Below are 18,690 nucleotides of genomic sequence, written 5' to 3'. Positions count from 1 at the left end.
GTTGTAAACGAATCAAGCGCGCAATATATTATATTTCTCAAAATTATTTGATACTTGACTGGTTTTTGTAATTGAATGAAAAGTCTAGTTTTTCAGTTTTGAATGATTTGATTTTTAACTATTGTAATTGGACCCTCGTTTTTTTTAAAGTAATCCAAAAATCGATGTTGTTTTCATAATGAACGAATTATATTACCTCTTGAGGCATTCCTAATCGTAAACAAGAGTTCTGCTACAACGCGAATTGCTGGCGAATCGTGTGAACCATTTTTTAAGGATATTTGTGTTAAATTCGCCTTATTTTTCCACTGTGATGTATTGTTCAGCAAATAAAGGAGCTTCGTTATAGTTTCAAGCTCACGGGTCATCAAAAAGTATGGTAAGTAAGTAGTAAGTACCTACACAACCAATCTTCGTTGTGTGACAATTGTCGCCTTACCAATGCTTAGGCGGTGGCTTAGGCACTAGGTATATGATATATACCGGCATTTTTTCGTGCGCAAGCCTTCAACCCTACAAACATTCGTGTTGCATTTATTTTCTCCATGCTGCTTCTGTTCCATAGCAGTAGCTTTCCGGACGTGCATTTCTTCGTATTCCTTCGCCTCCCCCCCCCCCCCCTCCCCGTCCCCCATCACCGGAATGCCGTCGAAGGGTTTGGGAGGGTGTAAGCCAGCGAGTAATTCCTTTGAAGGCATTTGAATTGATGAGAGCGAGTGGTATATAGGGCCTTGAGAGTTGAGCATAATGGGTGTGGGAAATGCACGGCAAATAGCAGTTCGAACGAATAGGTACAGTAGGTCAAGCCTTGACATGTTGACAGGCCTTCAACAGGCGTGGTGCAAGCACGGCCGATGGGATCGGGCAAATACCAGGCCACGCGGGACCGATTGCCAGCGTCCGCTCGCAAACCACACGCCGGAAATACAGGAATCACAGACACAACGGTCAATACGCACACGATAGCATACGTTATCTGAACTAGGGAATCCGACAATCCATAACCTCACTCTCGACCGGTGAACTGTTCCCGCCGTGAAATGTAACAGTTCACGGCGGGAACAGTTCACCGGTCGAGAGTGAGGTTATGGATTGTCGGATTCCCTAGTTCAGATAACGTATGCTATCGTGTGCGTATTGACCGTTGTGATTCCTGTATTTCCGGCGTGTGGTTTGCGAGCGGACGCTGGCAATCGGTCCCGCGTGGCCTGGTATCTGCCCGATCCCATCGGCCGTGCTTGCACCACGCCTGTTGAAGGCCCCGTCAGGCGTCAGTCACCGGTTGGGCACTACTGCTGATCAGAGCCGGGCAACAAAATAAAGGTTACATTATGGAACATGCCAGTGAGTTTGTGAGTCAGGAGATTTTGTGATAGCGAACGCTGGTGCTCGGTCCCGCATGGCCTGCTGATGTCTATTGTCTGCCCGATCCCGTCGACCGTGCCAACAACCGTCTGTAGACAGTAGTCACTGGAAGACAGCCACACACACACGCCAGCCCCCCCCCCTCGACGAAAAGTGCGTGGCTACAGCCTGCAGCCATCAGTAAGCCTTGAAAATTTTCGGCGCATGAAGCATGGCTTGGTAAAATAATTTCGGCGCATAAACCCTTGCGCGGAAATTTCGGCGCATCACCTCCGCCGAGAACTTCAGCGTAGTGGAGGCATTTTTTGTTTTTCCAGTCGGAAGGTCTACAAAATAAGTCCTCTCCGTATGCGGGCAGGTGGTGCCTGAGTAGCGCTCAGGTGCTAACTGCCCACTGGTGACCTGCTTACGGCGGGGACTTATTTTGTAGGCCTACTGTACTGCGAGACTTATAAATTCGGAGACAAAGGTGTACCGACAACTGACCAATATTTAGGTAGGTACTCACTCCAATAGCTCATAAATCATAGATACATTTTTCCATGGAAAGACATTTTCCAGAATCTGTACATTGTCCCCGTGATAGTTGATTCAATGTTGTTGTTTGACACTGTTTTCCTTCCCAGATTCTATCCCGTTTAAAACCGGCTGGCAAAAAGAAGAAGGAAGAGGAGGAAAAGCGCAAGAAGCAACTACCGAAGCTTGAAGAGTTCCTGGCCAACCGCGACTACACAGGCGCGATAACATTGCTAGAGGTGGGGATGCTAATATAATAAGCATTCTTTCATTTTCATTTTGCTTTTAGTGCAGTGATTCCCTAAAAAGGCAAGGAAGCGTAAAACGCTATTTCTACATTATTTGTTCTCAATATCAAATGATGCCTACGATCAGACATTACCATGTCTAGCCCAAACGGTCAAAGGTCCAAGTGGTCTCACACGCGACAGCCCGAAAAGTTTTCTTCTTGATGCAGCTCCCTCGTGCCAAATCTCCGAAGAGCTGAGCATAAGCGAAGCTACATTTCATTCTGAGTTAGGCTAAGGCTGGACTAGGATTGACTTGCTTACGTTTTTCCGTCGTCGTCCCGAAATCGGCCGCAGTGCGGATGTAGGTTTTCGGGTGATAACGGTTCCAGCCGTCCCCATATGCCGCCGATTTCACGATGCCGCTTGAACTAAGCGATAACGAGGCATTTAATCTATGGTGAACGCGCACTTCTCAATATCATCTACCTTGTTCGCTATTTTACATCAATTACTAAAAATAGATCACGGAAAACCCACAAACGTTTACGAATTCTTCTCGGTTCCGATTCCCGGGTTTTTGTATGACAACGCGAGATCTGCGAAGTAGCGCTCCCCATGCATTTGTTATTGGCCAAATCTTACGACGGGAACCGATGTCATGTAAAAAAAGTGATCACAAAAAACTCACTGCTGGAGTTTCACGTGTAGCTTATGTTTGACATGACGTCACACAGGAACTGGGCACGGTGCCTGACAGTCCCGCTGGGCTGGAAACTCCGACCTGTGAACCATCGGCCGGTGCTCAGATGTTGTGCGTCAGTTCATGCAAAGTGCACGAGTATTGAGTCGAAGGTTGTACTGAGCCATAAGCTTTTGAGAAGCAACATCAACCAGTAACATTCGGTGCTCACTTTTTTGCAGTGAAACGATTTGAGTTAATTAGCTACTAGCTAGGCTAATTTGTTTTACCTTTTGTTGGTTTGGAGCTTCTCGTTACAAGAGCCAAGCAATCTTTATTGCGCCGATGGTCCGCTGGGCTGAAGCAAAATCCGGACCGGGACTTTAGCGCCTTATACAATATAGGTACATAGCACTTTCCCTATATAGACATAGGGTTATACCACTGCTGACCGTCCTGTGTCTCTCGGCCGGTGTCGGTGCAGTTCCATCGTAACTCTGAGCAGGGCAGCAGTGATGTGGATCAGTGGATCGCCTACTGCGCCTTCCACAACGGCGACTACAAGCGGGCCGCCCAGGTCAGTCGCTGGACAACGGCTGAGCGATCGGGACATTTCGCTTCTGGGGTCTGTGATCTCTTTTCGTAGATTATAAGGAAGCACTGCATTTTATCTGACATATCTCATAAGATTAACGATAAATCTTCGGGTGTCTACGGTGGCGTCTGTTTGTTATCGCTGTCGGCCGTGTCCATATACATCCTGTGTGTGCGGTGCCGACAGGAGTACGAACAAATTACCAAGAAGGAGAAGAAAGTGAAGCCGGAGCTATGGCTGAACCTGGCCGTGTGCTACTTCTACCTGGGCATGTACCAGGAGGCCAAGGAGGTGAGAGACTGAGCGATCAGACGGCGAGCCGGTTACACCCGACCAGCTGCAGCTGGGGTGGAAAGTTTCATTGACCTTTATTGTTTCCCGTCTACCGTTCTTGCTATACAAAGAGGCGAGGCTGTCTATTTTCTGTGGGGATCAGTCGATTTAACGCGCACGAGTAAAGTTATCACTGCACGAGAGCAGTGAATAAAATCAATGGTTTGGGAGAATGGGAGCAGGGAGTGCGACGGTGGAGTGGATTGGTAGCTGAACTGGTTGTCATTTTTATTGGTGAGCAATATAGCACTTTTTATATACTTCCACACCTTTTATCTCACAAGCTATTTCGGCCCTATTTTCAGTTTAGTTATGTCGGATCTTGATTTGCGCTTAATACCAGAGTTTAGTGGTGATTCTAAAACATCTGTAACTGAGTGGATAGAAAAAGTGGAGCTAGTATGCAGGCTGAGAGGGATTCACGAGCTTGAGGAAGTTATACCTCTTCGACTGACGGGGGGAGCATTTGCGGTGTATCAGCAGATCCCTGAAGGAGATAAAGAAGATGTCGTTAAAATAAAGGAGGCACTCACAGCAGCATTTGCGCACGATTCGTTCGTGGCCTACGAGAAGTTCGTCTCGCGGAAGCTTTTACCATCGGAGACACCGGATGTCTTTCTTGCTGAGCTGAAACGTCTGTCCGCATTGTTTGGCGGAATCAGTGAGCGCGGGTTAGTATGTGCGTTCATCTCTGGTCTCCCGGCATCGGTGCGACAGGTTCTACGTACCGGCTGTCGCATAGAGTCTATGCGAATTGATGATCTGCTGGTGCGTGCTCGTGCTGTCTTGGCGGACACGAATGCGTTCGCTGTCAAGGCGCAGTCCTATGCAGCAATCACATCACCGCCACCAGTCGTAGCCGACGAATGCTGCGGTGGAGTTGGAGCGCGATATGAGAGACGCTGCTTCAACTGCAATGGAGCAAACCATCTCGCCAGAGACTGTCTCCTCAAGAGGACGGGCACAGAGAAGCGCACCGATGTCAAGTGCTTCAGGTGTGGTGGTCCGCACTTCCGCCGCCAGTGTCCGGAAAACGCCGTGGGAGAGCAGTCAGCGCCAGCCTTCTCTCCGACTGTCCAAAAATAGAGGCGCTGCCTTGCACAGAAGTGTCGGTTGATGGTACTCGAGTTCTTGCACTGGTTGATTCTGGGTGCAGTCTGTGCATCTGTCACGAGTCTGTTTGTCGGCAGTGGCGGAGAAGAAACATATACCTGAAGGCAATAAATGGTCAGATGATGCGGTGTGCTGGAGAAGGCACGGTGCGGATTCGAGTGCCCGAGGTAACCGAGGTCGAAGTTCATGCTCTCGTAGTAAAGGATAAGCCTCTGGGATTTCATTTCATTTTGGGCATGAACGCGATCACTGCAATGGGAGGGGTGCAGATCAACAGTTCAGACGCTGTCAGGTTTGGACCAGCAGCGGTGGTGGATGATGCTGTGGGTGCAGCAGTAAGTGAGGAGACAAGTTCAGATTCTGTCAGGTTTGAATCAGCAGCTGTGGTGGGTGACACCTACTCGTTGTCTGTGGGTGCAACAGCGAGTGAAGAGAAGAGATCTGAGTCAGAACAAAAGGAACAACAGTCTGAGCCAGCCGCAGGAAAGGATCTTGCTGCTCCGTCAGGCGTGATGCCGGTTGTTTTTCACGAAAGAACCGTATACTCACCTGAGTCATTGTGTATCGACGAGAAAGACTACAGGATTGTTTTTGATTCGGGCACAAAGACTTGGATGGTTGAGTGGAAGTGGACGGAGCGAGGAGAGCCAGACACACTGAAAAACAGAGTCGCGTCTTATACTGTGCCGGAAGATCGTCGGGCTGAGTATGAAGAGGAGCTACAAAGATGGGTGGATAAAGACTGGCTCATTCCGTACGATCAGACAGAGCACGGGCAACCAGAGGGACTGATACCGCTGATGGCGGTGCTGCAGGAGCGCAAGAAAAAAGTGAGGCCCGTATTGGATTATCGAGAGCTGAATGAACATCTAGATACTCACACGGCTGATGCAGACGTATGCACTGAGAAAATGAGACAATGGCGGAAAATGGGAGTCAATGTCGCGGCTGTGGATTTGAAATCAGCCTATCTGCAAATTCATGTTCATCCGTCCCTGTGGAAGTATCAGACCGTGATATTCAGGGGCAAGAGATGGGCTCTATCGCGACTCGGGTTTGGAATGAACATATCACCGTCAGTGATGAAGTCGGTGCTGAGCACGGTCCTGTCACTCGATCCAGAGGTGAAGAAGGGGACCAGCAGCTACGTGGACGACATTCTCGTGAATGAGGATGTTGTGTCGGCAGACAGCGTCCGTGAACATCTTTCAAAGTTCGGCCTCGTGGCAAAGGAGCCAGAGCGCGCGCGTGATGGAGCCAAGCTCCTGGGTCTGTCTGTCCACGGAGAAGGCGGCGAGCTACAGTGGAGGAGAGGAGATGACAGCCATGACGTCCCCGACGAGCTAACGCGGCGCTCTGTGTTCTCCCTGTGTGGAAAGCTCGTGGGACACTTCCCGGTCTGCAGCTGGCTGAGACCAGCGGTGGCGTTCATCAAGCGCCGAGCGAACTCAGTGACGGAGAGCTGGGATGATCAGGTTCGCTGTGAGCACGTGCGAAACTTCCTGGTGGAGGTCACAGAGAGAGTGCGGCAATCGGATCCGGTTCGTGGCCGCTGGGACGTTTGCGGCGATGATGAAGCCCATCTATGGGTGGATGCCAGCTCAGTAGCCATCGGTGTGGCGCTGGAAGTTGGCGGTTCAGTCATTGAAGATGGTGCGTGGCTTCGTACCAGTGACGTGACACACATCAATATGGCGGAACTTGACGCGGTCGTGAAAGGCCTTAACTTGGCACTGGCTTGGGGCTTTCAAAAGATCACCCTCTACACGGATTCTGCAACTGTGCATCGGTGGATTTCGGACGGCCTCAGTGGTAAAACAAGACTCCGAACGAAGGCAGCAAGCGAAATGCTGATTCGACGCCGAGTGGAGATAGTTACGTCGCTTGTGAAGGAATACCAGTTGCAGCTGTCAGTTGAACTGGTGCAATCTGAAGCGAACAAAGCTGATGTCCTGACGCGCGTACCACACCGCTGGCTTCGAGCCCTGGCAGAAGGAGAAGATGAGGCACCTCCTGCATGCGGACTGGCTGTCGAGACCGGTACGGATGCCATAGGCTACCTGGTCGCTCGTGTGCATCACGAATGGGGCCATCCAGGCATTCGTCGCACGCATTACTTTGCACGCCTTGAAAATTCGAACGTCACCAGAAAAGAGGTGCAGAAGGTCGTCGCAGACTGTCAAATTTGTCGGTCTATCGACCCCGCCCCCGTAAAGTGGAGGTCAGGCAAACTTGAGGTGGACACAACGTGGTCAAGATTGGCGATTGACGTAACGCACGTCCGCGGGCGACCCTATCTCACGGCGGTGGACTGTGGACCAAGCCGGTTCGCAATATGGCAGCCACTGAGTGCAGAGACGGCTGAGGCTGTTGCAGAGCAGCTTGATGTGCTGTTTGTGGATCGAGGCCCACCGGCTGAGGTGCTGGTAGACAATGCGACAGCCTTTCGCAGTCGATGCTTCGCTCAGTTCGCATCACAATGGGGCGTCACAGTGCGATACCGCTGTGCATATGTTCCATCTGGAAATGGAATAGTGGAAAGAAACCATCGCACGGTCAAAGTCATCGCTGCTAGAAAAGGATGCAGTGTTTTGGAGGCGGTTGACATTTATAACGCAACCCCACGGCACCTGAATGACGCCCAGTCCACTCCTGCGGGTATCTTGAGCAGCTGCGTCCAGTGGGATGTGGGCATGATGGCACCACGGACACCAAACACAGCAGAGAGCCCATACGAAGTTGGTGAGTGTGTGTGGGTCAAGCCACCGCAGGTCCGCTGTGACACGCGCTATGAACAGGGTGTTGTGACAAACATCATATCTGAGCAGGCGGTAGAAGTGGATGGTATACCTCGACACATCAGAGACCTGAGGCCACGAGTGGCAGAAGGGGCTCCCGGAAACCTTCAGAACACCAGTCAGGTTACAGCCCGGCACGTGCAAGATTCCAGTGAAGATGAAGAGCCATTAGTTCTCCGGTTCGGTTGTCCAAGCCAGACCGACGGCTCTGTTGCAGTAGAACCAACTGGAGATGGGGCACAGACAGAAGGTCAACCACTGAGACGCTCTGCGCGATTACGAAGGGAACCCCAACGACTGATGTACTCGTGACAGCGTGTTGTGAACGAGAGTGTGATGTTGAAACTGACTGTGTCACTGTAACTTATTGATCTCGCTTGTGTCTTTGAGATCAGGGGGGAGTCAGGGGAGGTCAATTGTGACTTTGATGTCAGGGGGGAGTGTGGGGATCAGTCGATTTAACGCGCACGAGTAAAGTTATCACTGCACGAGAGCAGTGAATAAAATCAATGGTTTGGGAGAATGGGAGCAGGGAGTGCGACGGTGGAGTGGATTGGTAGCTGAACTGGTTGTCATTTTTATTGGTGAGCAATATAGCACTTTTTATATACTTCCACACCTTTTATCTCACATTTTCTACTCTCTATAGCGGTTAGTTGCCACTGTATGTACAGTAGGTCTACAAAATAAGTCCTCTCCGTATGCGGGCAGGTGGCGCCCGAGTAGCGCTCAGGCGCTACTGCCCACTGGTGACCCGCATACGGCGGGGGCTTATTTTGTAGACCTACTGTACATATCCGTCGCGTGTGTGATTGTTCGTTCCTGCCAAAATAGTATCGTGTCATATACTGTTTCAGTCAAAATGCCCAGTCATTGAGTCAACCATCAGTCATCTAATTGAAACAGGTCAATTTAATTTTTATCGGTGTCATATGGCCGTCCGTGGTGACTGCCGGTTTGCCGCCATCCAGTAGTGTACGAGACCCCACATATTGCGACCGGCTCCGTCAGACGGCCGAGAAAGGTCCCAAGGCGAGCAACCTCAAGTCGCGGCTGCAGTTCCACCTGGCGCAGAAGTTTAACGACGAGAAGGAGCTGATGACGTTCCACCAGCAGCTGAAGGACGTGATCGAGGACCAGCTGTGCCTAGCGTCGATCCACTACCTGCGCAGCCACTACCAGGAGGCCATCGACATCTACAAACGCATCCTGCTCGACAACAGGTCAGACAAGGAGTCAGTGAACGGTGCTGATAGTGGAGACGCGTGTGCGCCGCTCGTGATACTTTCTACGCTTTAACGGAAACACATTGCTTTAGTGATACCTTTCGTAGATGGACTATCCATGAAACGAAATGAGCCAGTAAATATGTGAGCTGTACTGTCCCAGCCACCACTCCGACCTCTCTACCCATTGCAGGGAGCACCTGGCGCTGAACGTGTACGTGGCCATGTGCTACTACAAGCTGGACTACTACGACGTGTCGCAGGAGGTGCTGGCCGTCTACCTGCAGCACTTTCCCGACTCGGCCATCGCCATCAACCTGCGGGCCTGCAACCACTTCCGGCTGTACAACGGAAAGGCTGCCGAACAGGTAACTATAGTTCGTTTTTTTTCAAAAGGACTCTGGCTCCAAGTATGTTTTTCGAAAAAGCACGCGTTTTAGCGAGCAAAACGAGCAAAAACTGAACCTGAGAAACTCGAACGTCGCCTTATTTTAACATGTGAAGTATTCCCGACAACTTCCATACGTGCGTTTTGGAGCCAGATATGAGAACAGTGGTGACGTCATGCTGTCGAACCTGTATTGCAATGTAACGTATAACTGTCATGGACGAAACCACTTACTCGAATATAACCTCGGCAACAGTGAAAAACGAAGTTTTCCGCAAAATCGTCAAAACTTTGTCCCATCGTACGGACATTGGGTGCCTGCTGCCACCAGTGACGTCATCATAGTATACTAATTTTTGAAGACACAATTTCCGGCTACTTACCGTGCACAATTTGAAATCGGATATTTTTACGGTAAGAACTTCTTGGCCAGACGCTGAAGCTGCCGAAACTCACGTGAGAGCTTCGATAATGCACTTGGAGTCAGCGTCCTTTTGAAAAAAAAAAAACGAACTATAACTCGGAGTGTACAACGGCAGGGCCGCCGAACAGGTGACTATACTTCCGGCTGTACTACGGAAAGGCCGCCGAACAGGTAACTGTAGTTTTGACTGTTCGACGGCAGGGCGGTTGAACAGACTAATACAAAAAGACCGTTCTTTCATACCGCCTAGTACAATGGTAAAGCCTCCCAAGAGGTGCACGCCGTCCCTGTTTCTGTCTCCGCGATCCCCGGCGACCGCTCTCACCCCGTGTATCCCCCGTCAGGAGCTGAAGTCGCTGCAGGACCAGACGAGCGCCGGCTTCACGTTCGGCCAGGATCTCATCCGGCACAACCTGGTGGTGTTCCGCTCGGGCGAGGGCGCCCTCTCCGTGCTGCCAGATCTGGTGGACGTCATACCGGAGGCGCGACTCAACCTGGTCATCTACTATCTCAAACAGGTGGGTGGCCGTGGCCGTGGCTGGGTTCCACTGGCCATCTACTACCTCGGACAGTCGTGAGGCGAGTGACCGTGCCGGAGTGGCTAGGGTTTGCCGCCGCAGGGCTGTGTGTTGTACCGGGGGCAGGGGAGGTGTGCGCCCCGCCCCTCCGGGGCATGGTGGTGTTGGGAGAAGCGGCACTGCAGTGCTCTTAGCCTGAATTTTTGTTCGAGTTAAACTTATTTGTGTTGATATGTTATAAATATAACGATGCTGAGTTTCTGGTGGGTGTTAAGCCAACACATTCTGCCGCATGATGTCGGGGTTGGCGGTGATTGTTCCCCAGGCCGGTCCCTCATTCTCACCACTCAATGTGACTGTCTCTTTCTGTAGGATGAGCTGCAGGAGTCGTACAACCTGATCAAAGACCTGGAGCCCACCGTGCCGCAGGAGTACATCCTGAAAGGCGTGGTCAACGCTGCCATGGGACAGGAGACGGGCTCGGTAGGTGAACAAACATGGGGGAAAAGAGACGGGCTCGGTATGTGAACAACAACGGGACTCTCCGGCGTCCGATGTTATCTCTCACATTCACTGCATTTTTATTTTTCGGATTGATTGTAAGGTACTCGCTGATTTCAGCGTATCACTTACCCCCACGTGCCGTGTGTTTCAGCGCGACTACCTGAAGGTGGCTCAGCAGTACTTTCAGCTGGTGGGCGGCTCGGCCTCCGAGTGTGACACCATCCCCGGTGAGTGTGACTGAGTGTCCTCCAAACTAGGAGCTCGTGCTCAGTGGGAGTGAATGGTATAGTCCAAAACCGCTGGCGGCTACATTGTTACGAGTAGGCAGACACGGCGGGCTGCGCAGATTTCTTTACCATCTCCTGACCTGGCTCAGCACGCTAAATCGGTAGGAACTAGGAGATTCACGTAGCGAAGAATAAGTAGCAAATAAAAAGATGAGGGCGGTGTTGTTAAACCGATATAAAAAAATGAGAACCATTCAAGTCAGTGCATAAGTTTGACGTCAGTTCAGTATTTTTATTCACTGGCCAAAAGCCGTTTAACCTGCCGGTTTTACCGCTTTGAAAAAACGGCGGTGTTCGGGAATGTCGAAGCAAAGGATCCATTTCGCGGGGCGGAAATGTGGCTTAGAACATTTTTTTTTTTTACATTACATGCGTCGTACAATTATTTCTGTTTGAGGGTGAGGTGATCCAAACATGACTACGTGTGCACACTATGAGGGACGGACGGTTGAAATCTGTACACATATTTTTATGGACCACGAGTTCTGAGTTACGCCGTGTAAAGCTTGGCTTATGCTATCGGGATGAATTACAGTCGTAGTGTCGTAGGCCAATCAACGGAAGCCCCGCTATCTAATCAGTGTTGAATGCGGCGGGAGATCGCAGACCACACCTGATAGTGGGCCGTAAGGAAGTAATCGCGGCGTGGCAGTGGGGCGCCGGACGGTCTCGGTGTGACTGACGCGCCTCCGGTGCCCAGTTGGTGGTTCAGTGGGGATAGACGGGCGGTCAGGAGTCCGTACTTCAACGCCGGCTAGGCTGACGGTGAGGAGCCGGTGAACTGGCGGTGGATACAGGCGGACAGTGAGCGCCGGGCGGCGGGGCCGGCCCGACTGTCCCAGCAGCTACAGTCTACACCCGCTGCCGCTGTCGCCGGTGACCGATGTTGCGGCGCCGGTCGCAGGGCGGGTCGGCGGGCTCGGAGCCGCCGGCGCCGCCGCACCGGCCGCTGCTGACCCGCGGTGACAGCCTGCTGGACGCCTACCCGCACCTGGTGGAGCACGTGGACGCGGAGAGCGCGGCGCGCCTGTGGCGCAGCGTGCCCGGCCTGCGCTGCGGCGCGCTGCTGGTCGGGCCCGACCTGTTCGTGTACCCGGCCGTGCCGGCGCGGTGTGTGGCCGCCGCGCTCCACCAGCCGCTCCACCGGGACGACGTGTGGCTGGTGGGCCTGCCCCGCTGCGGCGCCACACTACTCCAGGAGATGATCTGGCTCATAGCGCACGACTGCGACTTTGCCGGCGCTCGCAGTGAGCTGGTGCCGGTGCGCTGGGAGTTCCTCGAGCTGACCAACGAGTGTCTGGAGAGCCCGGCGCTGGTCAGCCGCCTCTGGTGGGAAATGGTGAGGGCGAGCGTGCTGAACCTGCCGCGCATGCTGCTGGCGGCCGCGCGGCGCGCCTGGTACCGACACCAGCACCCGCCCAGGTTCGTCAAGACGCACATGCCGCTCTCCATGCTGCCGCCCAGACTGCTGGACGAGTGCAGAGTCGTCTACGTGGCCCGTAACCCCAAGGACGCGCTGGTGTCCTACTACCACCACCACAAGCTCTTCCTGACGTACGGCTTCGACGGCACCTTCGAGGAGTTCTTTGACCTGTTCCTGCAGAGTAAGCTGATGCAGCTGCCGTTCTTCCCGCACATCCACCAAGCGTGGGAGAAGCGGCTCCACCCGAACCTTCTCTTCGTGTTCTTCGAGGAGATGGAGCTGAACCTGACAGTCGTTATCCGGAGAGTGGCCGACTTCCTCCGGAAGAACCTCAGTGACGAGGATGTGGCCGCCCTGCACAGCCACCTGCAGTTCAGCGCCATGAGCGAGAACCCGCACGTGCAGCTGCACTGGCTGCGGGAGGCGGGACTGCTGTCCGAGGGACACAGTCTGTTCCGCCGCGGCCGGACCGGCGACTGGAAAAACTACTTCACCCCGGCGATGGACGCGCGCATGACGGCCTGGATCGAGGAGAACCTGCGCGGCTCGGACCTGCGCTTCATCACCGAGCTGGAGCAGCGCGACTGAGCGGCTCGGCCGGCGCCGGCGTGCGGGCAGGGTGAGCTGGGACAGCCGCCAGCTGAGGCCGCGGGCGCCGGTTACACTGACAATGGCCGCATTGTCAGCCGTGTGGTGTGTGTTACGACGTGAGTTTTATTTGTGTGTGTTTGTGTGCTTGTGTGATAGGGCGACATTTGGCGTCCTGGAACTGTTTTTTTTTTTCATGAGAAGTATGTAATGGCCTTTACGTTGTGGGTACTGGAATGATCAGTAGGTGCTTAATAACAAATGTTACGATAAATATATGCATTGTACGAAGTACCACTCCACGTACATGTATAAAAGCACACATCACATTCTATGCACACAGTGGTCATACGTGCATTGTACACACGCTTTTTATACTTGTGTACTATAATGTGTGCATAACGCATATCCTAAGTAGGTGGTGGATGAGTTTTCTAACCGTTTACCACGGACATATAAATAAACGCTTGCTTATACGTCTGTGCCCTTCACAAATGAAAGTAATATTCAAGCTGCGTATAATTCTGTGAATTTTAACGAAATTAGTTGAACGTGATTTTGCAGTTCCAGTAATGGCTCAGAGCTGTCTTACAGCGATAATGATTAATCCGCTGACAAGAAGTAGTCATCATTCGGCGATTGATTAGGATTTTATTGTACAGACAAGAGACCTGTTCTTACACGGTACAGTAATAATCTTTCCGACTAAACAACGCACATTACGGGCATATCAATATACATCAACCTTGAAGCCAGGTTAATATGCCCGACCACAAATGACATCCAGACGGATGAGGACACTTTGGCCTTGCGTGCTTGTCATTTTTACGGGAGAGTGGTCTCCTGAGAAGGACGGCCGGTCATATGGCCGGCTGGGGACGGACATCCAGATGGCGACTGACCATAGGCGCCGGCATAGATAACATGAACTGGCATAGATAACATGATATTTGATAACATGATTCATGTTATCTATGGCGCCGGGTATGTAGTATGTGTGTACTGTACCTACCTGGAGTGGAGACGGACGCCACCCGCCACCGCGCCGGCTGACCGTGGGGGCTGGGGTAGCCGGGAACAAGATGCAGACAGTGCGACCGGCCCTGGGGAACCGGTAGGATTTGTGCATGCACGGGACGTGATGGCCTCCATACGCACGGGAATTCACTTAGATTGGTCCATTTTAATCGACGTTGACCACTTGTGGGTTCTGACGCAATGTGTTCTGATTTGGAAGAATCACTAACAGTTTGCTTGGCTGTCTGGTGTAGGTACTTGTACTTGGACACACTGCATGATTGCTATTGAAATGGTACTTCTTGAAAAATAGCCTTTCAAGCGTTACCTATCTGAAAGGTAAATTCGACACCCGTTACGTAAAAGAGTGGCCAGAATGTAGCTTCTATAAAAAGCAATCTTATCAGTTATCAGGAAGTCGCAATAACATTGCTGCTGAGTGTTTAGGGTTTGATTCAAGGACTGTCTGGCTTTGCAATCTTGTTTGCATCCAACTGTTTGATAACTTCTGTCCTCAGCTACGAACCCTGTTACATGCTAGTGTTTAAACATGTATGGCTATTCCCAGTATATCACCGACAGCGACAGGCGATGAGTTTACATGTGTATTAGGACCTTCTAGAAGCACATAGTATGAGGTCGCCTTTCCAGCACATCAGTGTAGGACGGGCGCCGGTACATGCAACGAATGGGTCCGGGCTGCCGATCGACCAATACCATTGAAGCAGTGACCAACCATGGCAAAATCGGGCCCCGTGCACTGTGCAACTCCTATCATCTTTCGCCGATAAGTTGCCGAGAAGTTCCTTGTCACCGCTCTAATGAGTAATGGGTGCGTGTGAATCAGAAGTCCGAACAGAAAATGGAACCGGACATCCCAAATCAACAAAACTTGTTCTATGTAATTGTTCTGTTATTCCATTATAAGTAGACAGATGGATAGGAACATGCATTTTTTTTATATAAATTTAGTTCGAACCTTTTGATTGGAAGGATTCACAAGGACAGAGCCCCCGCTAAGCGAAGATTGTTGCGGTGACTCTGCCCTATACCCTCCGATCGCGCAATTCCGGTTGGGTTCTCTATTGCAGAATTTAGAGTCCAAAGTTTAACGTGCGCACATAGCCGCGCACGGCCGATCCCCTCACTGACTTCGCCTGGCTACGGCCTGCCACCAACCGCAACCATGCCTGGCAGGAGGCCCATAAACGTCAAGCGCCTGTCGCGCTTCGAACCCGGACTGTTGTAACCGGGAACTCGTGCTCTCGCCACGCGGAGTCCAACACTCTACCGACTGAGCTACGGGACCGGCTAACTCTATTTACGTCGTGTGCCACATACCGATTTTCTCGCACCCGTCTTACGTTGTCTTCGTTCCCAACTCGTATTCATGCCCTAGAAACAATTAATGGAAGCTCAATCTAACAGGGTTGGTGTTAGATGTTTATGTTTTGTATATATTGATACTTAGCTTTAGTTATCAGCCGATAAATGCTTAATGATTTCATAACTGACGAGAGCCCAGGCTAGCTGAAGTGGTGACACGTGGATATGTCATAGCCTCTCGTCGCCATGACCACAGGACGGCAGTGCATGGCGTCGACGTTTTTCCTGATGAAGCAGTTCGAGGACGTGCTGCTCTATCTCAGCTCCGTGAAGACGTATTTCCCTAATGACGACGCCTTCAACTTCAACTATGCACAGGTAGGACTCTCTCTCTCTCTCTCTCTCTCTCTCTCTCTCTCTCTCTCTCTCTCTCTCTCTCTCTTTCTCTCTCTCTCTCTCTCTCTCTCTCTCTCTCTCTCTCTTTCTCTCTCTCTCTCTCTCTCTCTCTCTCTCTCTCTCTCTCTCTCTCTCTCTCTCTCTCTCTCTCCCTCTCCCCTCTCTCCCTCTCCCCCTCTCCCTCTCTCTCTCCCTCTCCCTCTCCCTCTCCCTCTTCCTCTCGGCCCTCTCCCTCTTCCTCTCGGCCCTCTCCCTCTTCCTCTCGGCCCTCTCCCTCTCTCCCTCTCTCCCTCTCTCCCTCTCCCTCTCTCTCCCTCTCTCTCTCTCCGTCTCTCTCTCTCTCTCTCTCTCTCTCTCTCTCTCTCACTCACTCACTCACTCTCTCTCTCTCTCTCTCTCTCTCTCTCTCTCTCTCTCTCTTCCTATTCCACCTGAGCTGACTACATAATGTGGCTGCAAACGTTGTGAAGGTCTTTCTGTCATTGATCAAGTTCTGCTATTTGCACGAATCAATCTTATCGGCGTGTGGCGACGACGTGTTGATTGTGATCGTCTGCTCCGCTGCAGGCCAAGGCGGCGACCGGCGCGTACGCCGAGGCGGAGGAGACGTTCCTGCTGATTCAGAGCGAGAAGGTGCGCAGCGACTACGTCTACCTCTCGTGGCTGGCGCGCTGCTGTAAGTCCCGAAACCAGTAGCGAAAGAAATGAACTGCACCTGTCTTCATATTTTGGTCACGGTTTTTGTTTTACGTTAAGGTCAGAAGACTTACATTTTCGTTGCTCTATTTCCACATTTTGTCTCGTTGCAGCCACTGAAAGAGCATTAGTGATTTGATTGATATGCGATTTTTTGCCTAATGCTGCTGCCACTGATGCCGCAGACATAATGAACAGGAAGGCGCGCCTGGCCTGGGAGCTGTACCTGAAGATGGAGACGTCGGCCGAGTCCTTCTCCCTGCTGCAGGTCATCGCCAACGACTGCTACAAGATGGGACAGTTCTACTACTCCGCCAAGGCCTTTGACGTGCTCGAAAGGTACTGAGACATGCTCTGTTAGACCGTGAATTGACTAACGTTGGCTCATCCGAGCAGTTAATTGGCACGTTGACTTAACGTGCGACATCTGTTTTACCTCGAATTCGCTCATGCAAGGGTTGCTTGGCTGACAGGCTGGATCCGAACCCCGAGTACTGGGAGGGCAAACGGGGCGCCTGCATCGGCCTCTTCCAGATGATCATCGCCAACTTGGAGCCCAAGTAAGGCAGTACATAGATCAGCTCTCTGGCTATGGTCGCATCAACATTGGGGTTTGACAAACTTCATATCACGCTGGCATCTCTATTTCAAATGATAATGTGAGATAGGTGTGCAAATATTTGACTTTTTTGTTTTAGCTTTTTACTGCAGGCACACACTGCACAGTTAAATATGTTTGTTAACAATTTTGCGGGATGCACCTTTTGCATCAGCTCCATTGAGTGATGTTTGGCCTTTTCTCCAGAGAGAGTCTCGGTGATATTCTGGCCCTGCTGAGGAACACGCCCAACCCTCAAGTGGAGCCCATCATCGGAGTAAGTAAGCGCGTCATTGTGACCATCTTGGCAGACGTTCTTGATTATTAGTTTCCTGGACGGATGCGAATGCCCTCTTAACGTTTTCTGCGTATGATGGCCGTGGTAAATTGGCGGATATGACGTCTGCGCTTGCTTTCAGGTGATGAAGCAATGGGCAAAGGACAACCGAATTCCGCTTTAGTGGGCACTTCCCAACGCTGACTAAGAAAGACGTGGACGCGCGCTGTCAACTGGCCGGATCGGAGGTTTAACGCTGGGCCGCTGTGCGAGCCCACGGCACTGCGAGAACTGTGCACCAGCCTGCCTGTTATTCGCTGCACTCCCTGTCAGCGCCACTAAACGCCTTGCCCGTCAACGGCCGGTCGGGCGGTCGCGTCTGCCTCAGTGATCTCAAGATGAACGCGGAATGGCATCTGAAACCCATGAGCCGGCGTTCTGAAGCAGGGCTGTTACAAGATTTTCCTGTCAGTGCCGCCGATGCGACATCAGTCGGCTGACCTGCACATGCAGTGAAGGTGTTGATGCATATTATCGTCGATATGCCATATTACAGGCACTATCTGCCATCGAATATCCAGGCGTGTGTGACGCTATAGCGCACGAGAGACCCGAATTTGCTGGCTATGTCAATGACTATCAGTTGTCTCGTATTGATGGTAGTTTGCACGGCTGCCGAACTGATCAGCTGTTTTTGTGATCGAGCAGTGATATAAATCAGTCATTAAAGTAGACAATCTGTATCATCGATAATCAGTTGTCGGTCATGTTGATGCACCTTTTGCTGTAAGCTTGTCTTTTCCATTTGTGACGATGCCACCGTGCACTGCGTTTTTGTTTTGCCGTATCCAGGCTTTGAATAATGCTCCTCGTAAGAGAGTGTAGATATATTCAAAATGCTACTGGCTGCTGGCTGACACGCAGCAATGTCCTCGCGTTACAGTGCATCTGGTAATACATGGACACGACGGTAAGACGTGTTTGGATGAGTGCTTGCCCTAGTTCCGGAATAGTAATTGTTAATGGAAATAACCTGATATAACACCTATGCCTCAGCAGTAGTTTCGTCGTAACGTCCCAAAGTCATTATCGGTATTCACTTATGCTAATTGGCCTGCCTAGTTAAGTTTGAAAGCTCGCGAGCGATCAGTCCTGGTGGGGAAACCATTCAGGAATTACGTCATTATTCGGATGAGCATCAGGCCAAACAGCCGGCAGCGATCGGGTCGGTGGAGGAAAACGAGGATACGACATGATACGAATAATATAGGGAGAAAGCAGCGAGCCAAAGCCACGCGTCCATCCGCCTCAGTTGTGTCTACTGTAACAGGTAGCGCCTTATATGTATAGCCAGAAAAGAGACGCGGCGAGGCTGATGGATTTTAGCTAGGCA

At 51.5% G+C, this 18,690-nt stretch overlaps 1 protein-coding gene across 1 annotated transcript; it reads left to right on the top strand.

Moving 5' to 3' along the window:
* Positions 1 to 67: 67 nt before the first annotated feature.
* On the top strand, positions 68 to 18,271 carry LOC122383706 (intraflagellar transport protein 56-like). The gene is made up of 15 exons (XM_043370398.1): positions 68 to 379; positions 1,992 to 2,120; positions 3,275 to 3,367; positions 3,572 to 3,676; positions 8,641 to 8,852; positions 9,049 to 9,223; positions 10,012 to 10,185; positions 10,558 to 10,668; positions 10,841 to 10,916; positions 15,587 to 15,708; positions 16,294 to 16,402; positions 16,608 to 16,761; positions 16,896 to 16,982; positions 17,228 to 17,297; positions 17,440 to 18,271. The coding sequence occupies exons 1-15, from the start codon at positions 377 to 379 to the stop codon at positions 17,479 to 17,481; spliced, it is 1,662 nt and encodes a 553-aa protein (XP_043226333.1). The 5' UTR covers positions 68 to 376; the 3' UTR covers positions 17,482 to 18,271.
* Positions 18,272 to 18,690: the final 419 nt, after the last annotated feature.

This window comes from Amphibalanus amphitrite, unplaced genomic scaffold, assembly GCF_019059575.1.
Source record: "Amphibalanus amphitrite isolate SeventyFive unplaced genomic scaffold, NRLGWU_Aamphi_draft 000170F_arrow, whole genome shotgun sequence".
NCBI lineage: Eukaryota > Metazoa > Arthropoda > Thecostraca > Balanomorpha > Balanidae > Amphibalanus > Amphibalanus amphitrite.
Note: the sequence above shows the minus strand (reverse complement) of the source record. Positions and strands in the feature narration are given on the sequence as shown.

Excerpts from the sequence above, each read along its gene's own strand:
- LOC122383706 (XM_043370398.1), top strand. Across the intron at positions 2,121-3,274 it reads GCGCGATAACATTGCTAGAG|TTCCATCGTAACTCTGAGCA; the intron begins GTGGGGATGCTA and ends GTGTCGGTGCAG. Across the intron at positions 10,186-10,557 it reads TCATCTACTATCTCAAACAG|GATGAGCTGCAGGAGTCGTA; the intron begins GTGGGTGGCCGT and ends CTCTTTCTGTAG.